The sequence below is a fragment of the Oncorhynchus masou genome, chromosome 11 (assembly GCF_036934945.1).
Source record: "Oncorhynchus masou masou isolate Uvic2021 chromosome 11, UVic_Omas_1.1, whole genome shotgun sequence".
NCBI classification, from domain to species: Eukaryota; Metazoa; Chordata; class Actinopteri; order Salmoniformes; family Salmonidae; genus Oncorhynchus; species Oncorhynchus masou.
Window position 1 is genome coordinate 46,128,890 of NC_088222.1, and position 25,114 is coordinate 46,154,003.

Below are 25,114 nucleotides of genomic sequence, written 5' to 3' on the forward strand. Positions count from 1 at the left end.
TGTAAGCGCTTTAAGTTATAAATAAGTTGAGAGCTGTGAGAGATAGAGGAGCCCAGCTGTGAGACAGGACATAACTAGAGCACCTTGTTCCCTTTATACCTCTCACTCCAAAAGTAGTCCTCCCAGCCCACTGTCTACTGCTTGAAACCTATACTACAGTACAGTACTGGGCCTTCTCCTCTTCTGCATAGCCAGGGATAAGGAGATCGAACTGCAGTAACGTCACATTGATGAGTCTTACATAAGTGGATACAACTTGGACCTACACCTTCCCCTTCCTTGTATAGGTTACTCCTACCGCAACGTCTGAAATGAACAGTTTCACTACATCAGTAAGTGGTGAGGTCAGAACTGAGAAAGGGTCAGAATGACTGAAGGATGACTCAGGTGCAAGGCCTTTCAAGAACACTAAACGCACCTACTTCTACCTCATAGTGTGACGTTAAGTGCTGTGTAGGAGTTGCGTGGTACTGGTAGTATTAGATCAGGCAACATTTGATTACACTCAATTGGCAAACTATTTAGAGAGATATAGGCCACCGCTTTTCCGAGATGTACAAGAAAAGTAAAGATTAATTTAAGTGTGTTTGCGATTATTTAAGTACCAGCATGAAGATGATGCACGTAGGCCTACTCTTGTGCCAAAGGGGAAGAAATCCATAACCTTGGTTTAAAGCATTAACTAATGACATATATGAAACATATGTAACTTGAGAATTAAATAGTATTACCTCCTGTGACTTTTCATATGCAGTGCATAAGATATATAAACCAAGAAGACAAGGGCTTACTTATTTGGCTTACCAAAAGGATGTATTGTCGAAGGATGTGGGAGTTGAGCAACGCTCTCTACTCAGGTAATGACAACCAATAGGAACGCAAGGGTGTGCTCAAACACGCTCACTTGTGGAAGAGGCAGTACCAACACAGAACACCTTCTGATTTTGATGAAGCGCGGACTGCAATTGTATTTATTGGGAAATAGCAGCGTCGCGAACAGGAATCCGGAATCAAATCGTCGGCTCGCAGAAGAGGAGGCAGGTGACCGTCTACGCAGGCAGATCCACCTCCGCTTGGCAGTCTGAACGCAAGACACATCGTTAGAAAACGACTGTTGTTTATTAGTCCTTTATTGTCGTAATATATGTTATATATTTAACTACATGACTTTTAATTTAATTGTTTAGCTAGTCAGTTCTCCCTCCGAGATGGATAACGCGCACACTAAATCCTCATCTGAAGTTTTTGAAAACTTTAGTGTGAATGAAAACACTGGACTCACCCTTGAACAAGTGAAATCCAATTTAGAAAAATATGGACCTAACGGTGAGTAACAAACATTGTTTATGATGTTGTATTTTCACTGTTATTCAGTTTACCTGCGTGAGTGTTGAATGCAATTCGATCACGGGCATGGATATCATTGCCCAGTTTGCCCGCGCCTTATTGTAAAACAACCCGGTTGAAAACACGAATATCAGTATTCTACAGCCTGCAATTGTTCTTTCCAGCCTACATATTTAGACAGATCTTATGCGTGAGGCTACTCAACGCTGTTTGAAGTCCTTTGTCGTACTTTACCGAGCTACATTGCGTTTCTCGCTCTGCACAAAGTTGTGTGTGTGTGTGGGTGGGTGGACGATCGATCGATCGAGTCACTGAACCCGAACGCTTTTCATCACGGTTACGGACTATGTGTAAAAACGAGACCCAGATTATCAATAGGATATGCTATTAATCTAACGCCTGTATTGAGGCAGGATGTATATCACATCTGTTTTGCCATGCATTTATGGGGAGGCATTGGGGTATAATAATTATGTCGCGTTCATTAACGTCAACACATTAAGAGTAGTATTGTCTAATACTGTAACAGTTTCAATTTGGGTTTTATGCTATGTTAGGCTACTGAATCAAGGGGAAGAGCGTGGCATTAAGTGATATTTCAGGTGATAATTCTGTATTCCACTATGACACCCCCATTGGAGGGACAGAGGGGAGGCCAAAACGACATGCTTAACACAGCACACCCCCATAGTTAGTGCCATAATGACAATGAGAACATTTGATAAAATTAGGAAACTCTCTTACTCTACTTCTGAGAGAAAGCTATAGCTATACATGTGTGAGATCTGCATACACAATTCCAGGGCCCATCGCTCAATGTGCACAAGTTTTTTTTGTGTAGGCTACAAGGTGTTGATGCTGCAGCAGCCAAATGCTTAACTTCTTTTGTTCCATTAGTTTATTGGATTTAATCCCCCAGTTAAAGCCCTAATCTAGAATGTAGACCTGGTGCTCTTTAATTGGTGTTGTATTGAACTTGGCACCTGTCAACACCGTTACTACTTTCCTTCTGAGTCTATGGCCCTGCCATTCATTTGCATGGTGGCTTGTGTCGTTAAGCCATAGAGGAGAGCCACTGTGTTGTAGGAGTGAAACAGCAGTCCTTTGTTGCACAGACCTACCCTGTGGCTTTGATGACTTCATGGAAAAATGTCTTGTTGCAGATAGCATCTTAAACTTTTAGCTGTGTGAACTGACTTCCTCTCTCTCTCTCTGTCTCTCTCTCTGTCTCTCTCTGTCTGTCTCTCTCTCTGTCTCTCTCTCTGTTTGTGTGTGTGTGGGGGGGTTCTTGCGTGTGCAGAGAAAGGCTTAAGGGAATACCCTTTCCTTTCTTGGCTGTAAACCAGGGTCACGTTCACCAAGGCACAACATTGTGGAACATTCAGATATAAATATATTGAGTAGAACAAACATGCCTATCTGACATGTAGAATAAACAATCTTGTTAGTTCTATTCATGACATTTCTATCTGCAAAATTCCACACTGTTTGCCTACTGAACATGGCCTATGTCTTTCTCAACACAGTCAACAACACATTAAACAGCTGTGTTATTGTTATTAGCTGTTTTAGTAGCTACATGTCTCAACTGAGTATGTGTGTAGAATACTGAATGGCTCATTCCCTCTACTGACAAACCGACCACAATCTACCTTTTGTTGACTGCAATGACTTCGTGAGTTTGGTGTTTGTTGCAGGGAGGGAGCCACTGTTCTGTGTGTGCGGCATGCGTTTCTGTTACAAATCCTCCATGATTACTTCTCTCTCTCTCTCTCTCTCTCTCTCTCTCTCTTCTGACACGAGGACAGGTTGTCTCCATACAGGAGCTGTGCAGGAGACTTATTATATAGCCATAATCATTACACAAAGACATGGCCACAAACAGGTCCTGTAATCTAACCTCTGGGGGTACCTGGACAGACTGGCCTGTCCTTAGGGGAATGCTGATAAGGGCATATTTATGGCAGAGAAACATCTATTGAATAATAGATTGGGGGGTACAGTAACCAAAAAGGGTTATGAACTAGGGAAACCCCCTCTGATCACTTTGTTTCCTGCTCCACTGTAGTAGGTACTAGCAGCGTTCCAATGGGAGATATATGGCGTGCCAGTTTTGTAGACACAGGCATAACATTCCTACGGGAGGCCTATTTCACGCTATGTCTGGCCCTGGAACTCCCCTGCATGGAGTGTCTTACCACTGGGGTCGTATTCATTAGGCACCTAATGGAAACTAAAAAGGACTGGTCTATCTGGTCTTGCTCTTTTTGTGTTGTAAAATGTTTTGCCACGTGTATTCCCTAATTATCACAACCATGGGCAATGGAGGGGAGACCCCATTTTAATCCAGATCGTCACGGTTGGTATTACTGTCCGAGGTTAAAGATGTAACCAATGCCCTGGCAGTGGTGGTCGGTGGCCTTTTTTATCGGAGCTTAGCACACAGACTTGTGTTTTAGGCCTGTTTTTTTTAGGCCCTCACCCCTAGTCAAACCTGTGCTATCATTGTGGAGGCCATATCCTCTTTTATTTTGAAACTGTTAGGGGTGGAAAAGCCTTTTTGTTATGGCTTTCTGGTCTGAGGTCAGACTAGACCAACAATGTGTTTTATCTCATACTCAAAACTGGGACGTTTTGGTAGGTTGATGACTTGAATATGGTCAACTTGGTTGTCAGTTAATGAATTGGATTTCATTATTTGTTATATACACGCAGTGACAAACACTAACAAGCAGAGTATTTCTCTTCTTTCCTTCCTGTTAAGAGGAACAGCCAAACTAGTGAAATGAATTTGCACTAACAACTGTCTACTGTGAAACAGGATGTTCTACACTAGCTGATGTGGTCTCTTCACTTCTATCTTGAAAAGGGCATTTCAAGCAACCTTGATCTCCCAAATGTCATCCGCATGTGATTTCTCCCCAAAAAATTCACAGCAATTAATTTTCTGAAAATAAAGTGATTTGATTGATCAAACTGTACTTGTTTTTGTGTGTTGACTTGGTACATTGACAGCAGCTCCAAACTGTACTTGTTGTTTTTGTGTACTACTGGTGCGCTGAGATCAACTCCTAGCTCCAGATGCATCATGTTTTAGGTACAGTACTGTAGTTAGCTGTAGCTGTGTTGGTCCCACTCCCAGATGTTGGAAAGTTGGCCGGGTCTCAGCGCCTCCGTGACCTTTTCTACAAAGCCATGGGGGGGAGGAGGTGGTGGGAGGTTGCAACACATCTAGCCGTACACACTTGCGCGCACAGCCGCTCTCATAAGCATTCATGTGCACAGCCAGACACACTTTTTGTCTGCTGGTGTGACTTGTGATGACTGCAACTCGGTGTATGCATAGTAAAAGAAGCCACTCTGAATGTGCAGTGGTGGACTTACCATTAGGCAGAAGAGGCAATTGCCTCCGGCCTCACATCAAGGGGCCTTGTGAGCTGGGCATAATTAAAAAAAATGTAATACTAGTAATCATTTTTACAAAATATTTTCTCCGCTTTAGGGCCCCCAATGCTCCACTCGCGTTCCCGTACATTGTTTCACACGATATGATTGCGAACGTGACTTTCATTGAAATTAATCTGCTTTCAGGATGGGGCAGGAAAAATAAAGATTTAAATTTAACCCCAAAAATTGTTCATGCATTTCTTAAGTAACAAGACAGGAAATGCTGATAATACTGCAATCTTGTCGAGGCAGAGGACATGTATGGTGTAGCCCATGTATCGGATTCTGTCTGACCAAAAAGAGTATGGCATGTCATATTCTTTTTGGCCAGACAACATCAGATACACAGGCTACATATTGTAAGATGGCAGCGCTGTTTCGCTCGCTCTCACACTTTCTCCAGTGAGAGAGTTTCAGCCAATTGCGAATTGAAAGAAAGTTGTCGGGTTCACAGTGTACTGTTTGGATGCTGGAATTATTTTTGAAGGTTGTGCGAAGGTCATCTACCTTTTTAAAGGGATTTGTTTGACAATCAGATGGCAACATGCCTGGTTGTGTTCATGGCAGATTAAAGGGTAATATGTTTTTACCGTTAAATTACATGTCCTTACTATAAAACCCATATTAATCACTAAGTCCGTCCCTGTGAATGCGCTAGAAAGGATGTTGTTGTGTTGAGAACTTGCAGCAGCGTGAGTGTTGACTAAACCGCAGGAGTTTGATGGCACCTTTGTGACCGACCGGCTTGGCAACAATTGAAATACGTTTTTTGCCAACGTTTACTGAAACCGGCCATATTCAACGGGTATTGAGCGTTCGTAAATTCCTCAGTTATTCTGTGCTCTGTCACACTTACGAGAATGCTCTGAAATCAGAATAGATAGCTACCTATCTGCAGATTCGCTCTGGCTAACATTGAACCTGGTTCGTTAGCTAACATTAGGCTATAACTAGCAATGCAAATGGCTCTGGGATACGTATAATATTACTACACAGATCATACATGTAACGTTAGAGAGCCAGCTAATATTAGCTAGCTAACAGTACTCTTTAACATGTGATAACTACTTTGACTAAATTAGAAATGTGTAATCTGAAAATGTAGCTAGCTAAACTATTTTACCCTTATACATGGATGGAGAAGTGTCCATCTCAGTCACAGATTCCATGGTTGCCCTTAGTTTGAAGATGTAATCCGGAGACAGGTGTTTTATACAACAGCCTTCTGGGAGTTCTCTTTTTGACTCCCTCTGCATATTTGCAATCAAACGCCAGAATTTTCTCAGCTTTCCTTAGCTCAAAACTCAGTCCTCCAGAAAGTGGAGAGCAACACTTTTTCACTTCTACTATACATTTAAAAAAAAGCTGTGTTAGAAAGGATTACCTACACATACTGACCAGCTCATGTTATAGACAGAAACGTGCTACATGGCAGACCAATCCAAACTCCTCCATTGGCATGTTCAGCCCACACATTATCTCAGCCAAACATGGCTAGCGGGAAGGTTCCTGGCTTTTTTTGTGGCGAAACCAACTTGGCTCCCGATTTAACAATTGTATTTACAGATGGCATACACATTTGTTATTAAGGCACAGGAAAGTGCACATGTTCCAGAAGGCATTTCTGCCCAAAAACACAAATGCTGTGAAGTAGTGACATAAGCCTAGTTTCCTGAAACGAGTCACAATTGGGGAGGATTGGCTCGTGGTTATGGCTGGAGCGGAAATGTGTCAAATACATCAAACGCATGGTTTCCTTGTGTTTGATGCCATTCCATTCACTCCATTCCAGCCATTATTATGTGCAAAGCTGTCAAGGCAAAATGTGTCTACTTTGAAAAATCTCAAATATATTTAGATTTGTTTAACACCTTTTGGTTACTACATTATTCCATATGTGTTACTTCATAGTTCTGATGTCTTCACTATTATTATACAATATAGAAAATAAAGAAAAACCCTGGAATGAGTAGATGTTTCCAAACTTCTGACTGGTACGGTAACTAAACTCTTCATGTTTTGATGTTTGTTCCTCAAATGGTGTTAGGGTTTGGCTTCTGTTAAAACATCCTGTTTAATTTTAATTCTGTAGTGATAATATATCATTGGGCAATACATTACTCAATATTACTGTGTAACCACAACTCTTACTCACATTTATTACTATTATCTTGTTGGAAAAGGAGCATAGTGTTGATGCATATCCTGTGACGCAGCTCTTTGGTGTATGTTCAACCCTGACTTCCACTGTAGAATGTGTACCTTATGGGAGAGTTCAACCTGGTCTCAGAGCAAAACATATTATATGTTACTGAAATCTGTTCCATACCATTTAGTATGATATTTTTCATTACATTAGCCTACCAATGTAATAGGGGTTGTACAATATAATACGAATTCTAGGATGTATAGTACAAATTACAATTCATACAATATGTTATGAATTTGAAATACCTTTGTTAGAATTCCAATTTGTCGTGGCTAACGTTAGATAGGTGGATAGGACGCCAACTTTAGCTAGGCTAGGTGTTAGTTGAAGGGTTAGCTAACATGCTACGTAAGTAGTTGGCTAAAGTTTCATGTGACAAGATTAGAACTTGCAACCTTTGGGTTGCTAGACATTTGCATTTTATGCCCAACTGACCACCCTACTTTCGTTTTCACCTTAAATAACCTACTGTCTTATCCAACATAATGTCATACTAAACGGATCAAATAATGTAACATATCATACTAAACAGAGTTACAGGGATTCTAGTAACATATAATACGTTTTGCTCTGAGACCAGGCCGGAGAGTTGCCAGTTATCTACCATTTCTTGCCATACTACTTCCTGTCAAACTAACTCTGCCCCTTACGCACTTGCACTCTTCATATCACTGTTTATTATTTTAATTATATTGCAATGCAACTGCAAATAATGATATTATTCTTTCCTCTTTAAATAGACCAGATTTATATAACATTTTGGACTTGTCTATCGGAGATCCGAACGGAGAGGCGAGTTTAACAGAATGTCTTTAGTCCTTGAGGTGTTGTCTGTTCTGTTATGCATTACTCTGCAGAGTATCAGGGATCCTGTGCTAACTTGTCCCTCTTTTTTGATTCTCTCCTCCCACCTCTGTAGTCAGTCACAGACTTCCTGCAACCTTCTTGAGATTTATGTTGAGTCACTGAGCTAAGCAGAAGCAGCTCAGAGTTGAGCTGCACACGCACCCACACGTGTTTGATCAACCATTCAGTCAAACTGATTACCCTCATACTACCAACATATTTTACAGACATGGATTTCCATGGAACCATTGGGGGGAAAAAACAACAATCATACCAAATTATCAACTTAATTATCACGAAAACATTATTTACATGTCTAATGATGTTACCTGTAAAAAATATATAACCTAAACAGCATAATTACAGCACATTTGCACATTCTGTAAAACAAGAATATAAATGTTCCTTTAAATAATGTGCATCTTTTTTCCAAAGTACACAATATACATTAGTACTAAAACGCTGATGTACAATTTTGATCATTTTGTTTTTTTAACAGTTAAAGTAAACATAAACGTTTGTCATTTGTGGTAAGTAAGAGCTGGATAGAGGACCCAACCTCAATGTAAGCCATTTTAGCATTACCATTGCCATTGAGGGCTTCCACCATTCTTTAAAGGGTGGGGATTCCTATGAGTTGGGAACAATCAATGAATGATCACAGCGTTGTCTTCATCTTCAAATTGGGTGCTATGGTTTCTAAATGGTTTTAACAGTGCCATCTAGTGGACACAAAGTGGACACAATAAATGAATGGTTCAGGACTCCAACACTGCAGGTGGCAGTAAATCACCAAAATAAGATGTATGCATTTATTAAACACAAAATAAGAAAATTGACTACTTCAAAATGGAGATTGCCTCAATGGCGCTACCTGGGTGTTCACAGCCGTATAATGGGACTGATTTTTATAATGATAATACTGTATCTCTATCCATCTCTGTGGGTAAAAACAGCTGCCATTTAAAGGGCCAGCCTTTTAAATGTACTTAATTTTATTGACAAAGTGATCCATCCATTGCTCCTGAGAGACAATCACCAAAAATACGGCTTTGTTTTATTTATTTACTTAAAGGGATGCTTCAGGATTTTGGCAATTGAAGCCCTTCATCTACTTCAGTCCGATGAACTCATGGATACCCTTTTTATGTCTCTGCCTCTAGTATGAAGGAAGGTAGAGGTAGTTTCGCGAGCCAATGGTAACTAGCATTAGCGTCATGACTGGAAGTCTGGTTTCTACTAGTATGTTAGCAGTTACATAGACTTCTAGTCATTGTGCTAACGCTATTAATCAATTGCTCGAAATGCTAGTTAGCAACTTCCTTCAGATTGCACGCAGAGACATGAAAAGGGTATCCATGAGTTCATCTGGGAGGTGCGTGTCGATTGGGCAGATAAGCCTGGTGTGAAACCGGTTCTGGGCTTTTGAATAAGTAAGAGATAAACATCTGGACTGTCACAGCGGTGGCCTTGATTCATCTTCCTCAGCAACCCCACCCTTAGCAGTGTTGACAAAGTGTTTGTTTCTGGTTTTCAGGGAAACAGTATTTTCAACCTAACTTCCGTTTCTCCTGAAAAACGGAAGTGGGTCCTCGGCATAGGTGTTTTCTACGCCTGCTACATTAGTTTAGTCACCCTGATTATGATTCTCCCATACAGATACTGTGAGTACTCCCCATCTGTACTGTAGCATAGTAATGACTGACCTACTGACTGAACTTCATCCCCTGCCCTCACACTAACCTGATAGGGGCTATCCCATCATGCAGTCACACAGACACTTACACACTCGTGCTTACACACCCCTGCCTCTCCTGAATGAAGGTGCACCCTCCTTCAACCTCCATTTCTATTAATATGAATGAGTGACATCCATGGCGTAGTCACACTATCATAGTGTGTTAAAGTCTATGGCCCTTATCATTCACATCTAATACATGATATGGTTAATGCATGCAGACCTTTGAGACACACAGGAAGGTGCAAGAGTTCACCGTTCTACCATTTTCTAGACCTGATTTTGTATTCCCACAGCATAGCCACTGTGTCAGACTGGCTGGGTCTCTCTCAGACAGTGCTATAGCTGACTGCTCTGCTCTCTGACCTTCTGCTATTTATTTGAATAACACGGGCTATTTTTCTGAGTGCAGCACTAGACCAACTCTATGGGCTGACCGAGGGCATCTCCTGGCCACCGTAAATGTATTTTATTGAACCTTTTTTTGTTTAACTAGGCAAGTCAGTTAAGAACAAATTATTATTTACAATGACGGCCTACGAACAGTGGAATAACTGACAGATTTCTACCTTGTCAGCTCGGGGATTCGATCCACCAACCTTTCGGTTACTGGCCAAACGCTCTAACCGCTAGGCTACCTGCCGCCCCGTGTTTAACTAGGCAAGGGTTAGGGAGGGCTTGGCTGGTAGGGATATCCTTGTCTCATCGCGCACCAGCGACTCCGGTGGCGGGCCGGGCACAGTGCGCGCTAACCAAGGTTGCCAGGTGTGCACGGTGTTTCCTCCGACACATTGGTGCGGCTGGCTTCCGGGTTGGATGTGCGCTGTGTTAAGAAGCAGTGCGGCTTGGTTGGATTGTGTATCGGAGGACAAATGACTTTCAACCTCCGTCTCTCCCGAGGCCGTACTGGAGTTGTAGCGACGAGACAAGATAGTAGCTACTAAACAATTGGATACCATGAAATTGGGGAGAAAAATGGGTCAATTTAAAATTTTATTTACACTGACGGCCTGGCAACAGGGCTCCTGTGGGGCTGGGATTCAAAATGTAGGACAAAACACATGACGAGAGACAGCCAACACAGCATGGTAGCAACACAACATGGCAGCAGCACAACATGGTACAAACGGACAGTAGCACAAATGGAAAGAAGGTAGAGAACACAATACATCACGTGAACCAGCCACAAGTGTCATTGAATGAAGAGAGAACTTCATAAAACATATTTTTCTTCTTCCTGAAACTCGTTCCAGTCGCTAGCTACCGTGTACTGAAAAGAGGAGCGATCCAGGGATGTGTGCTTTGGGGAACATTAACAGAATGTGACTGACAGAACAGGTGGAGGATGAGGGCTGCAGTAGTTCTCAGATACGGTTGAGTGAGGCCTAAGAGGGTTTTATTAAGGCCAGCATCAGCAGTAAAGTTCACTCTGTTTCAGAGATGAGGTGAGCTGTAGCTCTAGTCTACGGGGTTACGATGGTGAGCTCGCTGTTAGATACCCAAAGAGCCACGGTGTGTCCCAAATGACACCCTGTTCCCTATATAGTGCACCACTTTTGTCCTATTCCCTAAATAGTGCTCTGGTCAAAAGCAGTGCATTATATTGAGAATAGGGTGCCATTTGGGGCAGTGTGTAGTGTGGAGATTTATCATGTTCCTACAGTACGCACTGTTATACGCATAAATTATTTTGTGTGTTTTTTTTTGTGTGTTTTTGTTGGTCAGACGCTGGTGACTTATCCAATGAAACACTGTTTTCCAGTAGTGTCCACAAGCAAATTACCCATGGCAAACGTTCACTTATTTACAGTTGAGGCTGAGGGCCTCTATAATCTAGCCCTGTTTCTGTGCTTTCCTTATTATTATGATGTGTAGTTTATTAGTCTGCTTAGTGATTACAGCTATAATGCTTTTAAAGGAGAAAGTAAGGAAGTGTAAGTGCGTCTGAGTGTACTAGGAAGCTATAGTGAAAGCTTCTGTATCAGCACATCCCATGTCCTAGTCATGATGGTACATTTCCTGTTGCTTCTCCTGGCTCTGTTACTATCTCTGATCATCAGATTTGGGTTCAAAAACTATTTGAAATCTTTTAATTACTGTAAACATTTGCTTTAACATGTCTGGAGTACCAGGTGGGCAGGGTTTGCACTTTTGCAAAGATTCCATTTGGCCCATTGCAACAGGAAAGCTTGATCAAACACCGCTTAAGTATTTTAAATTATTTCAAATAGTAGTTGAACCCTGGTCTTGGACATGGATCCCTCTGTTCTGTTGTTGGCTACTGTAACCAGGAAGTGGTTCCCCTCTGGTTGGACTGGTAGTGTCAAAACAGGCTGGCTCTTGTTTTCAGTCTGTCTGCACTCTGCACATGGGGGCGGGGGGGCATGAGAGTTTGTTGGGGGGCGGGGCAGAAAAGGAGAGCCAGTGAGAGAGAAAGGGAGAGCCAGCAAGAGAGACGGAGGGAAGAAAAAAGAAAGGGGCGTGGTGAAGTCTGTTGGAATGTGCCTGGGCAGGCTGAGGCTGACACAACCCAGATGACAACAGTAAGGAGGGAATCCTTGGCAGAGTGCGTGCTGGGGAACCCCATTCAACCCCTCCAGCCCTCCCTCCCTTGCTCCTGGCTAGCAAGCCTCCCTTTGTCTCTTTCCAGGCCAGCCTTCAACAAGTGGGGAGGCACAGTAAGAGGGACATGGGTATATTAAGACTGGCGGCACAAGGAAAACAGCGGGACAGTTTCCTCTAGTTTGCAGGAGCCTCTGGCACTGAGAGGTTCTCCATAAGGGTTTACCAAGTTCATGTTAGAGAACTCACCTTGAGTCTCTTTATGACGAAATACGTACTCATTTACATTGAGTCATCGTAGCTATACAGATTACTCTGTGAAAATGAGGCAAAAATGATGATGATGATGAAAAGACGCAAAAAAATATTTGACAGATAATTGGTTAGGAATTAAGAAGAAATGCCAAGCTGTAAGGCTATGACTGAAATTGCGTATTTTTTTGCATTCACTCTGCCTACTCGGATAACATAATAAGTGGAAACATAGAAAGACAGACTGTTCTTCAAAGCACAATACCCCCCTTTGTATTGCTACAAGCCATTACATTCTCAATGTACTGTACGGACTCTGTCAATACAAAGCAATTTAATTAAAGGGCATTTTAACATGAAATGATTAAAATACTTCTACTTTTTCCTTTCCTTCAGGTCAATCAGAAAGTTGGTAGGAAGAACTTAAAAGATCCTGATTTAACTCTAATTCCAATGGTCCTGAAATTGTATTATTTTTTATTTATTTCCGTGGCATGTGTGTGACGTTTGATCCCCATGTGAAACCTCCGATGCAGTCCTACTGTAGCAGAATCAAAACACAGGATTTTCATCGTGCTTTTAAACTGCCAGGATTTACAGTATTCATTTAGAGTAAGATGTTTAGCACTCAATGTGAGTTTGTGTGCTGACCACAGTATTGATGGATGGTTGGTGCTGTAAAGAGGGGTGGGTGTTGTACCGTAGCTATAGTTGTGATCTCCATTCATTGTAGGCCAGCTGCAGTGTGTTCTGCTGCCTGTCTCCCTCCCACACGCTTCCTGCTTTGCGTCCATTGCCACAGATACACACACCCGCACGCTCAGGCCTGGGAAGTGACTAAACAACAGTAAACACCCACACTCCATGTGTTACACAGCACATATACACACTCCATGTGTTACATGGCACATACTCCTTGTGTTACACCACACACACACCCATTTGTTACACATCACTCAAATTGTACAACTACATAAGTACAGTAATTTCAGTATTCAAAATTCTAATCGTCATCAGTGTCTATCAAATTTCACAGTACATGACGCTTAGCCTCATCAATTACAGTACCAGTCTCATCAATTACAGTACCAGTCAAAAGTTTGGACATCACCTCATTCCAGTGTTTCTCTTTATTTTTTACTATTTTCTACATTGTGTGCCAAGGCTTTTGCCTAATGGTGTTTTAGAGGTTGAGTAACTCTGCAAGATCACGGTCGAATCAGGGGCTGAACGTGTTTTTAATTCTCATTTTCTTTATGGGGGCGTGTTTGTTAACAATATCACTGAAGATATATAAAAAAAAGTTCCAAGCTTCTTCGACAGAGGGGATCAAGCTGATTCTATACTAATTTACAGAGACCAGGTCAAGTTTTTTTACCGAGCGTCTGACAAATTAGGACAGGATGTTTCACTGAGCAGTCATTACAAACACCGGCTGTAAAACAGTGATCACTAAGGTCATTACAAAAAACACCAGACTGATAACGATCACGATTATTTGTGAGGATAACATTGAGGAGAGTAGCCTTTTCTAGGTGTTTGGGGTCATACCTTGTGGGATTTGTAATGATCTGAGAGCGATTTAGGGAGTCCTATTGTTTTATGACTTGGTCAGGTGATTTAAGTATGTCCAAGTTTAGGTCACCTAGCAGGACAATTTCAGACTTAGGGCAGGTAGGGTACAGGCTGGTGCTGATGGACGACGATAACACCCAGCAACAGTCAACAAAGAGCTAGTAGAAAGCTTAATGCTTAAAACCAACTAATCAAATTGTTTGGGGACAGACTTGGTGGCGACAACTGGGCACTGAAGGTGTTCCTTGGTAAAGATTGCCACTTCACCATCTTTGGAAGCCATAATACACATGTCTAACACATTTCAAAGCCTATTCTAAGTTAATCAAATGGTATTAACTTGTCTTTGTTTGTCCTGTTCCCCCTCCCTCTCTCTCTGTTTTCCTCTTTCCCGATCTCTCATTCCAACTCTTTCTCCTCTCATTCCTCCATGGATATGGTGATGTGACACTGACAGAGCTCCCGGCTGAAGAAGGTAAATATTGACCTTTCCAGTGTGATTCTGGAGCCTCCTTCATAAGCTGACAATTAGCCCTATAGCCTAGGGATCATCTGTGTTGTACTAGAGAGATACAGTTAGGGAAAACCCTCAGAGTACACACGGACTGTTGTAGCACTACCTATATAGATACATAGACACACTGTTAGTAGAACAGGGCACCATAACTGGAAGAACACAAGTATGCCTATAGAAGTCCCAAATCATCAACAGATGGGGAGCTACATTTACTATAGTTCAGATTATCATATGTACAGTACTTTTAGGCCTTGACTAAATTGTTAGGCATGTGTGACACGATGATGTATAGCCGGACAGCCATGTGACTGACTCTATCTCTCTGTGTGTGTGTACTGCAGGCAAGTCCCTATGGGAGCTGGTGGTGGAGCAGTTTGAGGACCTCCTGGTCAGGATCCTATTGCTAGCTGCCTGCGTCTCCTTTGTAAGTAACCACTGTAGACCAGAATACCCATCAACAGGATGTATCGCTGACTGCTGCTCATCACCGTATCTGTTTGCTCCACTCATTCATATTACATAGAGTTGAATGTTTTGGGCTTTTGCACAGTGGATGCGTCACTGAACATCTGGGTTTGCAGCTTTGCCGATAGTGACAACTAGTCTGCTTTGGCCTGTCGGTAGGCATCATGTAGCCATAATGCTCTGGCCTGACAGTGGGCATCATGTAGCCATAATGCTCTGGCCTGACAGTGGGCATCATGTAGCCATAATGCTCTGGCCTGACTGTGGGCATCATGTAGCCACCTCTGTATTTCCAATAATATTGAAATGCAAATGGGAAGTTCAGACATTTGAAATTCCTAGATTTTCCTCCGCTCGGCCTGCTTTTTTAAATAAATCTCTGAAGCTGGAGACTCATACATCCCTCACTAGCTTTAAGCACCAGCTGTCAGAGCAGCTCACAGATCACTGCATCTGTACATAGCTCATCTGTAAATAGCCCATACCTCATCCCCATACTGTATTTATTTATCTTGCTCCTTTGCACCCCAGTATCTCTACTTACACATTCATTTTCTGCACATCTACCATTCCAGTGTTTAATTGCTATATTGTAATTACTTTGCCACCATGGCCTATTTAAATAAAGGTGAAATAAAATAACTAAATACTGCATAATATCACTTTAGTATTTAGAATAATACCAGATAACCTGCACTCTGACATACAATTCCTTGAAATGGAACTGACAGAGTTTTTATTACTTTGCAGATATGCAACACAGACAATCAACATATCAAATTCACAGTTTATGCTACAAAACCAAATTTTATAATAGGTTTTAAAAATAGGTTATATTTAACTCAACTTTCCATGATGTATAGTAAGGCATTGTTAGCAAAATAGATTGATGCCGTTCAATGCATGAGTCATATAATTCACCAATACGTTTCTTGGTAGTCCAAAAAATATTGCTAACAGGTTGTAAATCGCAGCTGGCCTGGTACAGTACATTGTTTGCTGCCTCCATTTGGGATGCACTGTTTCAGTTTCAATGACTCAATATTTTGGACAGAAACGGACAAACGTAACTAAGACTGGGAATGTTAATACAATGAAACTAGCAAGGGCAATGATCATAACGTGGCTAATAGGCTAGCGTATCTGTTTTTAGCTTGGTACATAAATACACAGCCTAATGTTAGCTATATAGCTAGCTAGCTGCTAGGAGAATGCCATTGGAAGTGGGTGAGTGACTGACTTTCTCCTCATGTCGTTTTTTGGTGGCTATACACAGCTAGAGATGCAGGTGTTATTTGGTTAGCTAGCAAGAACTTGAACGACTTATCCAGTTAGCCAGACAATTTGCAAACATGAGATATGCTATCTCTGATTTCAGAGCACTCTTTTCTGAGCTCTGGCCCACTCAGACCTGATGAATTTATGAACTCTCAATATGACCGGTGTCAGTAAACGTAGGCAAAAAAAGTAACGTAAACAGCCTAGCCAGCTCTGCTACGGCTGGTAAAATGGTCAGAGAGCGGTGTTCTCTCATCTGTGTCTGGAAGTAGCTAGCTAGCCAGTTAGCTTAGGTGCTTGGTTGGGACAAGCATGCATTGGCAGAAGGATGAGGAGGCTACGATTCCCCATCGTTTATGAGTGCAAATTTATGGTCAACTAGCTGAAAAACTGAGGGTTTATCTACTGTTCCTTCGTTAGATTTTAGGTAATCTTGCTGTGGCTAGCATTAGTTGTTGATGTGCATAACTGAGGGAGCGAGCCTACCTTTTTCATGGTTGTTTGATCAATAGGACTGTAAAGTTCCCAAATGTAAGAGGACTCCCGTAGCGTTAACATATTTGTGGAAATCCATTCAGGCGTATTTTGTGGCTTTTGTTGAATGCATTCTAGCTAATGATCTAAAGTTATGCTGTTGCAACTGCCTGTAAACACACAGTCCAGTTCAAGGTGAATGATGGCTGGCCAGTGTGGGGAAAATGGCTTGTTTGTATAATGCCTGCTGTAGCTCTGATTGGCTACAGCACAACGGTCTGTGTAGACTCCGGTCTTGGACGAGACAGATGTTTTTTTAATGTTTTATTTGCTGCAGTGTCTATTAATTGTCTAAATGTTCATCCGCTTTCCTACTCTATATTGCTATAGATTTTTTCCATAAATTCCTTACTATATGTAATTCCCAAACATTCTAAGAATTTCTGAAACTGTGAAAATAACCATATCTAAGTGTTGCTGATCAGAACATGTTTAGGAAAGTGTCAGTATTCCTGGGGGTGTATATGAACAGATTTAATAAGATTTCAAGTTGCTAAAATGCTGTCAGTTCCACTTTTAAATAGTGACCCTGTTTTGGGCCAGATGGTAAGGTAGAGAGGGATGGGGTGAGTGTCACGACCAAGGGAAACCTGCCTGTATAATTATTTTATTTCCATCTATTACTGTTAATGTCCCCAGTGCCACAGGATGGAATTACTGGGCAATTCTGGGAAGTAGAAAACCTTATATGATACAGTATCTGCACTAATTGCCTGTGTGTTGATCCTGATGCCTGGTGTTTTTAAGTGGGAGGCTGTGAGTCCAGACAAGCCTGGGGTGGATTGGGATGCCTGTGTGTCTGCAGAGTTTGTTTTTCCTACTTTTAAATGTAAATGTGTTGTTTACAGTGGAACAGAGACCCTGTTCCATTCAACTGATTTACAGCTCCCAAAGCTTTACTAAACTCAGCAAAAAAAGAAATGTCCTCTCACTGTCATCTGCGTTTATTTTCAACAAACTTAACATGTGTAAATATTTGTAGGAACATAACAACAGATACATACACAGAGCAAGTTCCACAGACATGTGACTAACAGAAATTGAATAATGTGTCCCTGAGCAAAAGTAATAGTCAGTATCTGTTGTGGCCACCAGCTGCATTAAGTACTGCAATGCATCTCCTCCTCATTGACTGCACCAGATTTGCCAGTTCTTGCTGTGACATATAACCCCACTCTTCCACCAAAGCACCTGCAAGTTCACTGACATTTCTGGGGGAATGGCCCTAGCCCTCACCCTCCGATCCAACAGGTCCCAGACGTGCTCAATAGAATTGAGATCCGGGCTCTTCGCTAACTGTGGCAGAACACTGACATTCTTGTCTTGTAGGAAATCACACACAGAACGAGCAGTATGGCTGGTGGCATTGTCATACTGGAGGGTCATGTCAGGATGGGCCTGCAGGAAGGGTACCACATGAAGGAGGATGTCTTCACTGTAACGCACAGCATTGAGATTGCCTGCAATGACAACAAGCTCAGTCCGATGATGCTGTGACACACCGCCCCAGACCATGACGGACCCTCCACCTCCAAATTGATCTCGCTCCAGAGTACAGGCCTCGGTGTAACGCTCATTCCTTTGACTATAAACATGAATCCGACCATCACCCATGGTGAGACAACCGCGACTCGTCAGTGAAGAGCACTCTTTGCCAGTCCTGTCTGGTCCAGCGACGGTGGGTTTGTGCCCATAGGCAACATTGTTGCCGGTGAGGACCTGGCTTAAAACAGACCTACAAGCCCTCACTCCAGCCTCACTCAGACTATTTCAGATAGTCTGAGCACTGATGGAGGGATTGTGCGTTCCTGGTGTAAGGGCAGTTGTTGCCATCCTGTACCTGTCCCGCAGGTGTGATGTTCAGATGTACTGATCCTGTGCAGGTGTTACAGATGGTCTGCCACTGCGAGGATGATCAGCTGTCTGCCCTGTCTCCCTGTAGAGCCGTCTTAGGTGTCTCACAGTACGGACATTGCAATTTATTGCCCTGGCCACATCTGCAGTCCTCAGGCCTCTTTGCAGCATGCCTAAGGCATGTTCACGCAGCTGAGCAGGGACCCTGGGCATCTTTCTTTTGGTGTATTTCAGAGTCAGTAGAAAGCTCTCTTTAGTGTGCTAAGTTTTCATAACTGACCTTAATTGCCTACAATCTGTAAGCTGTTAGTGTCTTTACGACCATTCCACAGGTGCATATTCATTAATGGTTTATGGTTCATTGAACAAGCATGGGCAAGTGTTTAAACCCTTTACAATGAAGCTCTGAAGTTATTTGGATTGTTACGAAATATCTTTGAAAAACAAGATCCTGAAAAAGGGACATTCCTTTTTTTGCTGAGTTTATATACCAAGCAGACTTTGAGTCACCGAGGCTGGTTTCACTACAGCTCCCACAGCTTTACTATCGTTGCTGTCTGAACCTTGTAGCTCCATTTTTGCATATTTTCATTGTCTTACATGTATTGAAGCAGTAGCTTTCCTCAATGTCCTTAACATTTCATGACTAGGACCACAAATGTATTCGAAATAGTTTCAAAACCTTAGAAGCTATGTTCATTAATGGTAAAATATGGTAGTTTTTAAAAAAAAATTCCTGAAGTTTATGTATTGGAGATTAGGTTTTCTTCGAGCAGACTGAGCTGCCGCGGCTAGTTTCTCTACTCCCACAGCTTTACTATATACCAAGCAGAGCTGCGTAGGCTGGTTTCACTACACCTCCCACATCTTTACTATATACTACACCAAGCACTCTGAGCTGCCTAGGCTGGGTTCTCTACAGCTTTATTATATACTGTACTACACCAAGCAGTCACTGAGCTACCTAGGCTGGTTTCTCTACAGCTCCCACAACTTTACTATATACCAAGCAGAACTGCGTAGGTTGGTTCCACTACAGCTCCCACAGCTTTACTATATACCAAGCAGCGCTGAGCCGGGTTCACTACTCAGTTTCCTGAGAGTACCATAGTTTCCCTCCTGAATTTGAGAGCACCCTGTTTGAAACTCCCGTACATCCTTTGAGACTTGATGCTGATGGATTCTTTATGGATCAATCATATCAGTCAGTCATTTAAAACTGTTGGAAAGGACAGTAGCAGTAACTTTGCCAGGCCTCTCAAGAGAACCGCAACGTGAGCTCCCAGTGCAGTGCCTGCTAGTGCTGGTGGAGAAAGTGACCTGCGGTAGTATCTGAAGGAGAGGCTAACCTATATAAGGGCCGAACCTCAATGTGGAACTCCTTTGTGTGCCTATTTGAATATGTTAATAGAGATATTGACCTGCCCTGAATCTTTGCATGGCATGAGAATACAGAGCCTTGTAACCAGGCGACAGGAGCAGAACAGACGAAAGTGTTGCTGTGTTTTGAAGCTGGCTCCAATATGATATAATCATATACTGTACATTACTATGGAGAGAAGTAGCAGAAGAGGGAGAATGCTCAAGTCTACCATTGTCGGCTCAATAGCTGTTATATTGGACTGGACACAATGTTTACGATAGTTTTGTAACATTAAATACTGACAAGGCTACCTTTTTTACTCTAATTGTTTTACTGATTTGTTTTTGAGCCAATTTGATCACTATTATCCATCTATAAGGATAGAGAGTATAGACCGGGCCATACCAAGTCAATCACTACAGGTTCAAAGGTAACAGAAGCTGTGCAGAGCTGCGTTGTAGTGTTAACACTCCCTGGAACATTTCACTTAAACTCCCCACCGGAGACCAGGGTTCAATCGATGCGTCCACCTTTCTCCCGCTTGCTTGTTTCCCCACCTCATTTCATTACTGTCTGAATAAAGTGTTAAAACCCCCAAAAATATACACTGAGTGTAATTTGTTTTTGTAGGAACACCTTCCTAATATTGAGTTGCACCCCCTTTTGCCATCAGATCAGCCTCAATTAATCTGTGCATGGGCTCAACAAGGTGTTGAAAGCGTTCCACAGGGATGTTGGCCCATGTTGACGCCAATGCTTCCCACAGTTGTCATGTTGGCTGGATGTCCTTTGGGTGAGTGGGACATTCTTGATACACATGGGGAAACTTTTGCGCTTGAAAAAAACAGCGTCGTAGTTTTTGACACTCGACCAGTATGCCTGGTACCTGCTACCATATCTCATTCAAAGGCACTTAAATATTTTGTCTTGCCTATTCACCCTCAATGTCACACGTACATAATTGACTTTTTTGTCGTTTAGCAGATGAGCGACTTACAGTTCTGAGTGCATACATTTTCATACTGGTCCCCTGTGGAAATTGAACCCACAACCCTGGCGTTGCAAGCGCCATGCTCTACCAACTGAACCACACGGGACCCCATTCCATGTCTCAAGGCTTAAAAATCCTTCTTTAACCTGTCTCCTCCCCTTCATCTACACTGATTTTTAACAAGTGACCTCAATAAGGGATCATAGCTTTCACCTGGCAGGTCTGTCATGGAAAGAGCGTGCTGTTTCTGTTTTATCCACTCATTGTATTTGTTGAAGGTCACAAAGTCTCACCCATTAAACCGAGGTGAACATTTGTACACTTCCTCCATTTGATTCTAAGGAAAGGTTAGCTTGCCTTTATTTATTTTTCCATGGCATTATGTGAGAAAGGGAGTGTAGGTTAAGGTTCTGGGTTGTACAGGAAAGGAGGGAAAAAGTCAGTGGCCTTTTGAATTGGGTTAAATTTGGATCTCATTCTTTTCTTGTTCTCCTTACACATCTTGGTAAACTGTCTTTGGCATTGTTTTTTTTTCTTTTCTGTTGGAAATCTGGACATTCAGTCTAAACTTAGGTGGAGATTTTAAATGTGTGTAGGAGTTGGTCTATCGCTTAATGTATAAGTTTAGGTTTGTGGAGAAACCCCTGTGATAAGTTGAAATAGACTCCTGCACTGATACCTTAAACCCTGTGTAAACCTCGGCCTTCTCATCATGCTTCTCTCTCTAACTCTTGTCTGCTGAAACTAAAAATATTCACTTAGTGTCAGAATTGCAACGGAAACGTGTGTGCGTTTCAGCTGGCTAGGTAGGCTGAATGAAAGGACGGATCAGAAGGAGTTGCCCTCATCAATGTTCTCTACACGGAGCAGCAGAGCGGAGGGAAGGGGATATTTGCGGGCCCCAAATGACTGTGAATGATGAGTTATCGACCGGGGCTTGAGCCACTGATCTGCCGTACCTCGTTCTGCTCGCTCCTCCTCGCTACTCACTGTGGAGGGGATAACTTTTACTGGGTATGTGGTTAAGCTCTGTATTATCACCAACGGTGCATCTCGTTGTCTCCTCCTCTTCGAATCCACAGCATTCCGGTGGTGACTTTGTGCACCTTCTCTCCCACATATACATAAGGACTTAGCTTTTAATGTTGTTAAAGTCCACAATTTAGCCTACAGAAATAAAAGAACAACCGGAATAGCTAACTGCTATACAGTTGTTGAAATGTGTCCCAAATGGCTGTGAAAGCCCTATGGGCCTTGTTTAAAAGTAGTGTGTTATGCAGAAATAGGGTGCCAATTGGGGCGGCAGGTAGCCTAGTGATTAGAGCGTTGAGCCAGTAACTGAAAGGTTGCCGGCTCGAATCCCCGGGCTGACAAGGTAGAAATCTGTCGTTCTGCCCCTGAACAAGGCAGATAAACCCACTGTTCCCCAGTAGGCCGTGATTGTAAATAAGAATTGGTTCTTAACTGACTTGCCTAGTTAAAAAAAAAATTACATGACAAATGTGGGATGCACCCCGAACCTAGTGGAGAATGTTGCCCTCAGTCTTTTGGCCACTGTTGACCTTTATGCAGAAATGCTCTCTCTTCCTGCCTTTACATGTCATCCATTTCCCTGCTGCCATTTTGGGTCGGAAGGGGCTTTAGTTCCTATATACTATACGTACTACCACTCACTAGAGGTGGAGACAGGACCAAGCCACAAGGAGACTACACCCTCTACAAAGAATTTCTTGCTGTTGATAATTTGTGATTTTTATAGAGCTATAAGAGTTAAATGTCTTTTAAAGCTGCATAAACAATGTGTGATGTTCACAAATACAGACCAATATATTAGGTCAGAACTAGGGTCAAAGGTGACGGCATTGCTGTACACTGATAATGGTTCTCTCGAGCCAGGAGACTCATGTTGAGGCTACTCTCTCTCTCTGTCCAGGAGACTCATATTGAGGCTACTTTCTCTCTGTCTGTGTGTGTCCAGGATACTCCTATTGAGTCTGTTTTATCTGGAGAGGAGACTCATATTTCTCTCTGTCTGTGTTCCAGGTGCTGGCTCTGTTTGAGGAGGGAGAGGAGACCATCACAGCCTTCGTAGAACCCATCGTCATCCTGCTCATCCTCATCGCTAATGCTGTGATTGGAGTCTGGCAGGTGAGACCCTCTCTTAGTGTGTTTGTGTGGATGCATGTTCACCTGAAGAGACTCATATTGAGTGTATTTGTTCTCAAAATGTGTGAGGTATGATGTCACAGTGTGTGCATTTTCAGATCATTTATATTTGTGTATCCTTTGCTCACGTGTGCGTACAGTATTGCTCCTACCCAGCTGGTATTTGCCTGGAGCAGATAACAGATGAGATGGTGCTAAAATACAAGGTATTATGGTGTGTCACTTAGGGTGAGGAGGTCATTATATAAAGTGTCCTTTATCCTATACGGAAACCATAACCTCTGTTTGGTTTTCGTTCATCATGCGTGTCAGCAGGGCTTTATTGATGTACTTTATTGTAGGTCAGGAGAGACTTATCAATCGAAACCATGGAACCCAAGTTTAAGACTACAGCCAATGCCAAGCTCTTGGAAAGCTTTTAAATAGCCCCGTTGGCCATGCATTAGTGCCGAGACGATACCAGTATCGTGATACCCATTAGTATCGTGGCAATGAAGCAAAACACAAGGCAGATTTAACATCTTTAGGAAAACAGCCCTAATGTTGGAAACAAACATCATTATGTTGTCATTCAGTCACATTTATTTATTTTCCAAGTTATAGCACACTATTTGACATACAGCAGGTAATCAAAGGACCAAAGAGTTTTGTCTGCTTTGTTAAAATTTTAGCCATGGAAAGATACTGGTATGACAATGTACATATCTGCTTCTAGAGGCGCCAGTAAAACAAGCCATTTATGACATGAATGCCATTTTTGTAGGCATTTTAGTCCGTGAATGATGACATGTTGTCTGCAACCTCTGGTCTTTTGGCCCACCCACCCCTACGGGAGGGCAGCTTCTGCTCAGCTGTCCAAGCTCTTCTCTGTCCTAGTACCCCAATGGTAGAACCAGCTTCCCCCTGAATCTAGGACAGCAGAGTCCCTGCCCATCTTCCAAAAGCACTTGAAACCCTACCTCTTCTTAAATAATCACGCTCATCTTAATTGAATAATACTAATAATTCCTCAACCAACACTTCCACTCTACTCCGTAGAGCTCCAAGACAGGATTATGTCGAGTCACAGATCTGGGGAAGGGTGCCAAAGAACTTCTGCAGCATGTAAGGTCCCCAAGAACACAATGGCCTCCATCATTCTTAAATAGAAGAAGTTTGGAACCACCAAGACTCTTCCTAGAGCTGGATGCCCAGCCAAACTGCGCAATCGGGGGAGAAGGGCCTTGGTCAGGGAGGTGACCCGATGGTCACTCTTCAGTAAAAGGCACATGACATCCCGCTTGTAGTTTGCCAAAAGGCACCTAAAAGACCATGAGAAACAAGATTCGCTGGTCTGATGAAACCAAGATTGGTCTGAATGCCAAGCGTCACGTCTGGAAGACGCCAGGCACCATCCCTACAGTGACAAGTGGTGGCAGCCGGATCTAGGGAAGACCTGAAAAAAATAGTTGTGCAGCGACGCTCCACGTCCAACCTGACAGCGCTTGAGAGGATCTGCAAAGAAGAATGGGAGGAACTCTCCAAGTACCGGTGTGCCAAGCTTGTAGCATCATATCCAAGAAGAAGATTACAATGCTGTAATCACTGCCAAATGTGCTTCAACAAAGTACTGAGTAAAGGGTCTGAATACTTATGTAAATGTGATATTTCAGTTTTTTTAAAACCTGGTTTTGCTTTTTCATGTATTGTGGTATTGTGTGTAGATTGATGAAAAATAAAATTGTCAATTTTAGAATAAGGCTGTAATTTAACAAAATGAAGAAAAAGTGAATGGTCTGAATACTTTCAGAATGCACTGTACAGTATGTGGTTGTCCCACCTAGCTATCTTAAGATGAATGCACTAACTGTAAGTCGCTCTGGATAAGAGTGTCTGCTAAATGACTAAAATCTAAACTTGTCTTTGTTCATTTCAGTCTGTAGATCTGCAGACAGATAGTTCAGTGTTAATTGAAGAACTTTGAAACGAAG

The 25,114-nt window shown here is 42.4% G+C and overlaps 1 protein-coding gene across 1 annotated transcript in view; it reads left to right on the forward strand.

The window, feature by feature from the left end:
• Positions 1-756: 756 nt before the first annotated feature.
• LOC135548743 (sarcoplasmic/endoplasmic reticulum calcium ATPase 1-like) overlaps positions 757-25,114 on the forward strand; it is a 71,320-nt gene continuing 46,962 nt past the window's right edge. The window contains exons 1-4 of the mRNA XM_064978635.1: positions 757-1,326; positions 14,434-14,451; positions 14,835-14,917; positions 23,022-23,126. Of these exons, the coding sequence (XP_064834707.1) occupies positions 1,209-1,326; positions 14,434-14,451; positions 14,835-14,917; positions 23,022-23,126 (324 nt within the window). The 5' untranslated portion in view covers positions 757-1,208. The remainder of the gene's footprint in view (positions 1,327-14,433; positions 14,452-14,834; positions 14,918-23,021; positions 23,127-25,114) is intronic.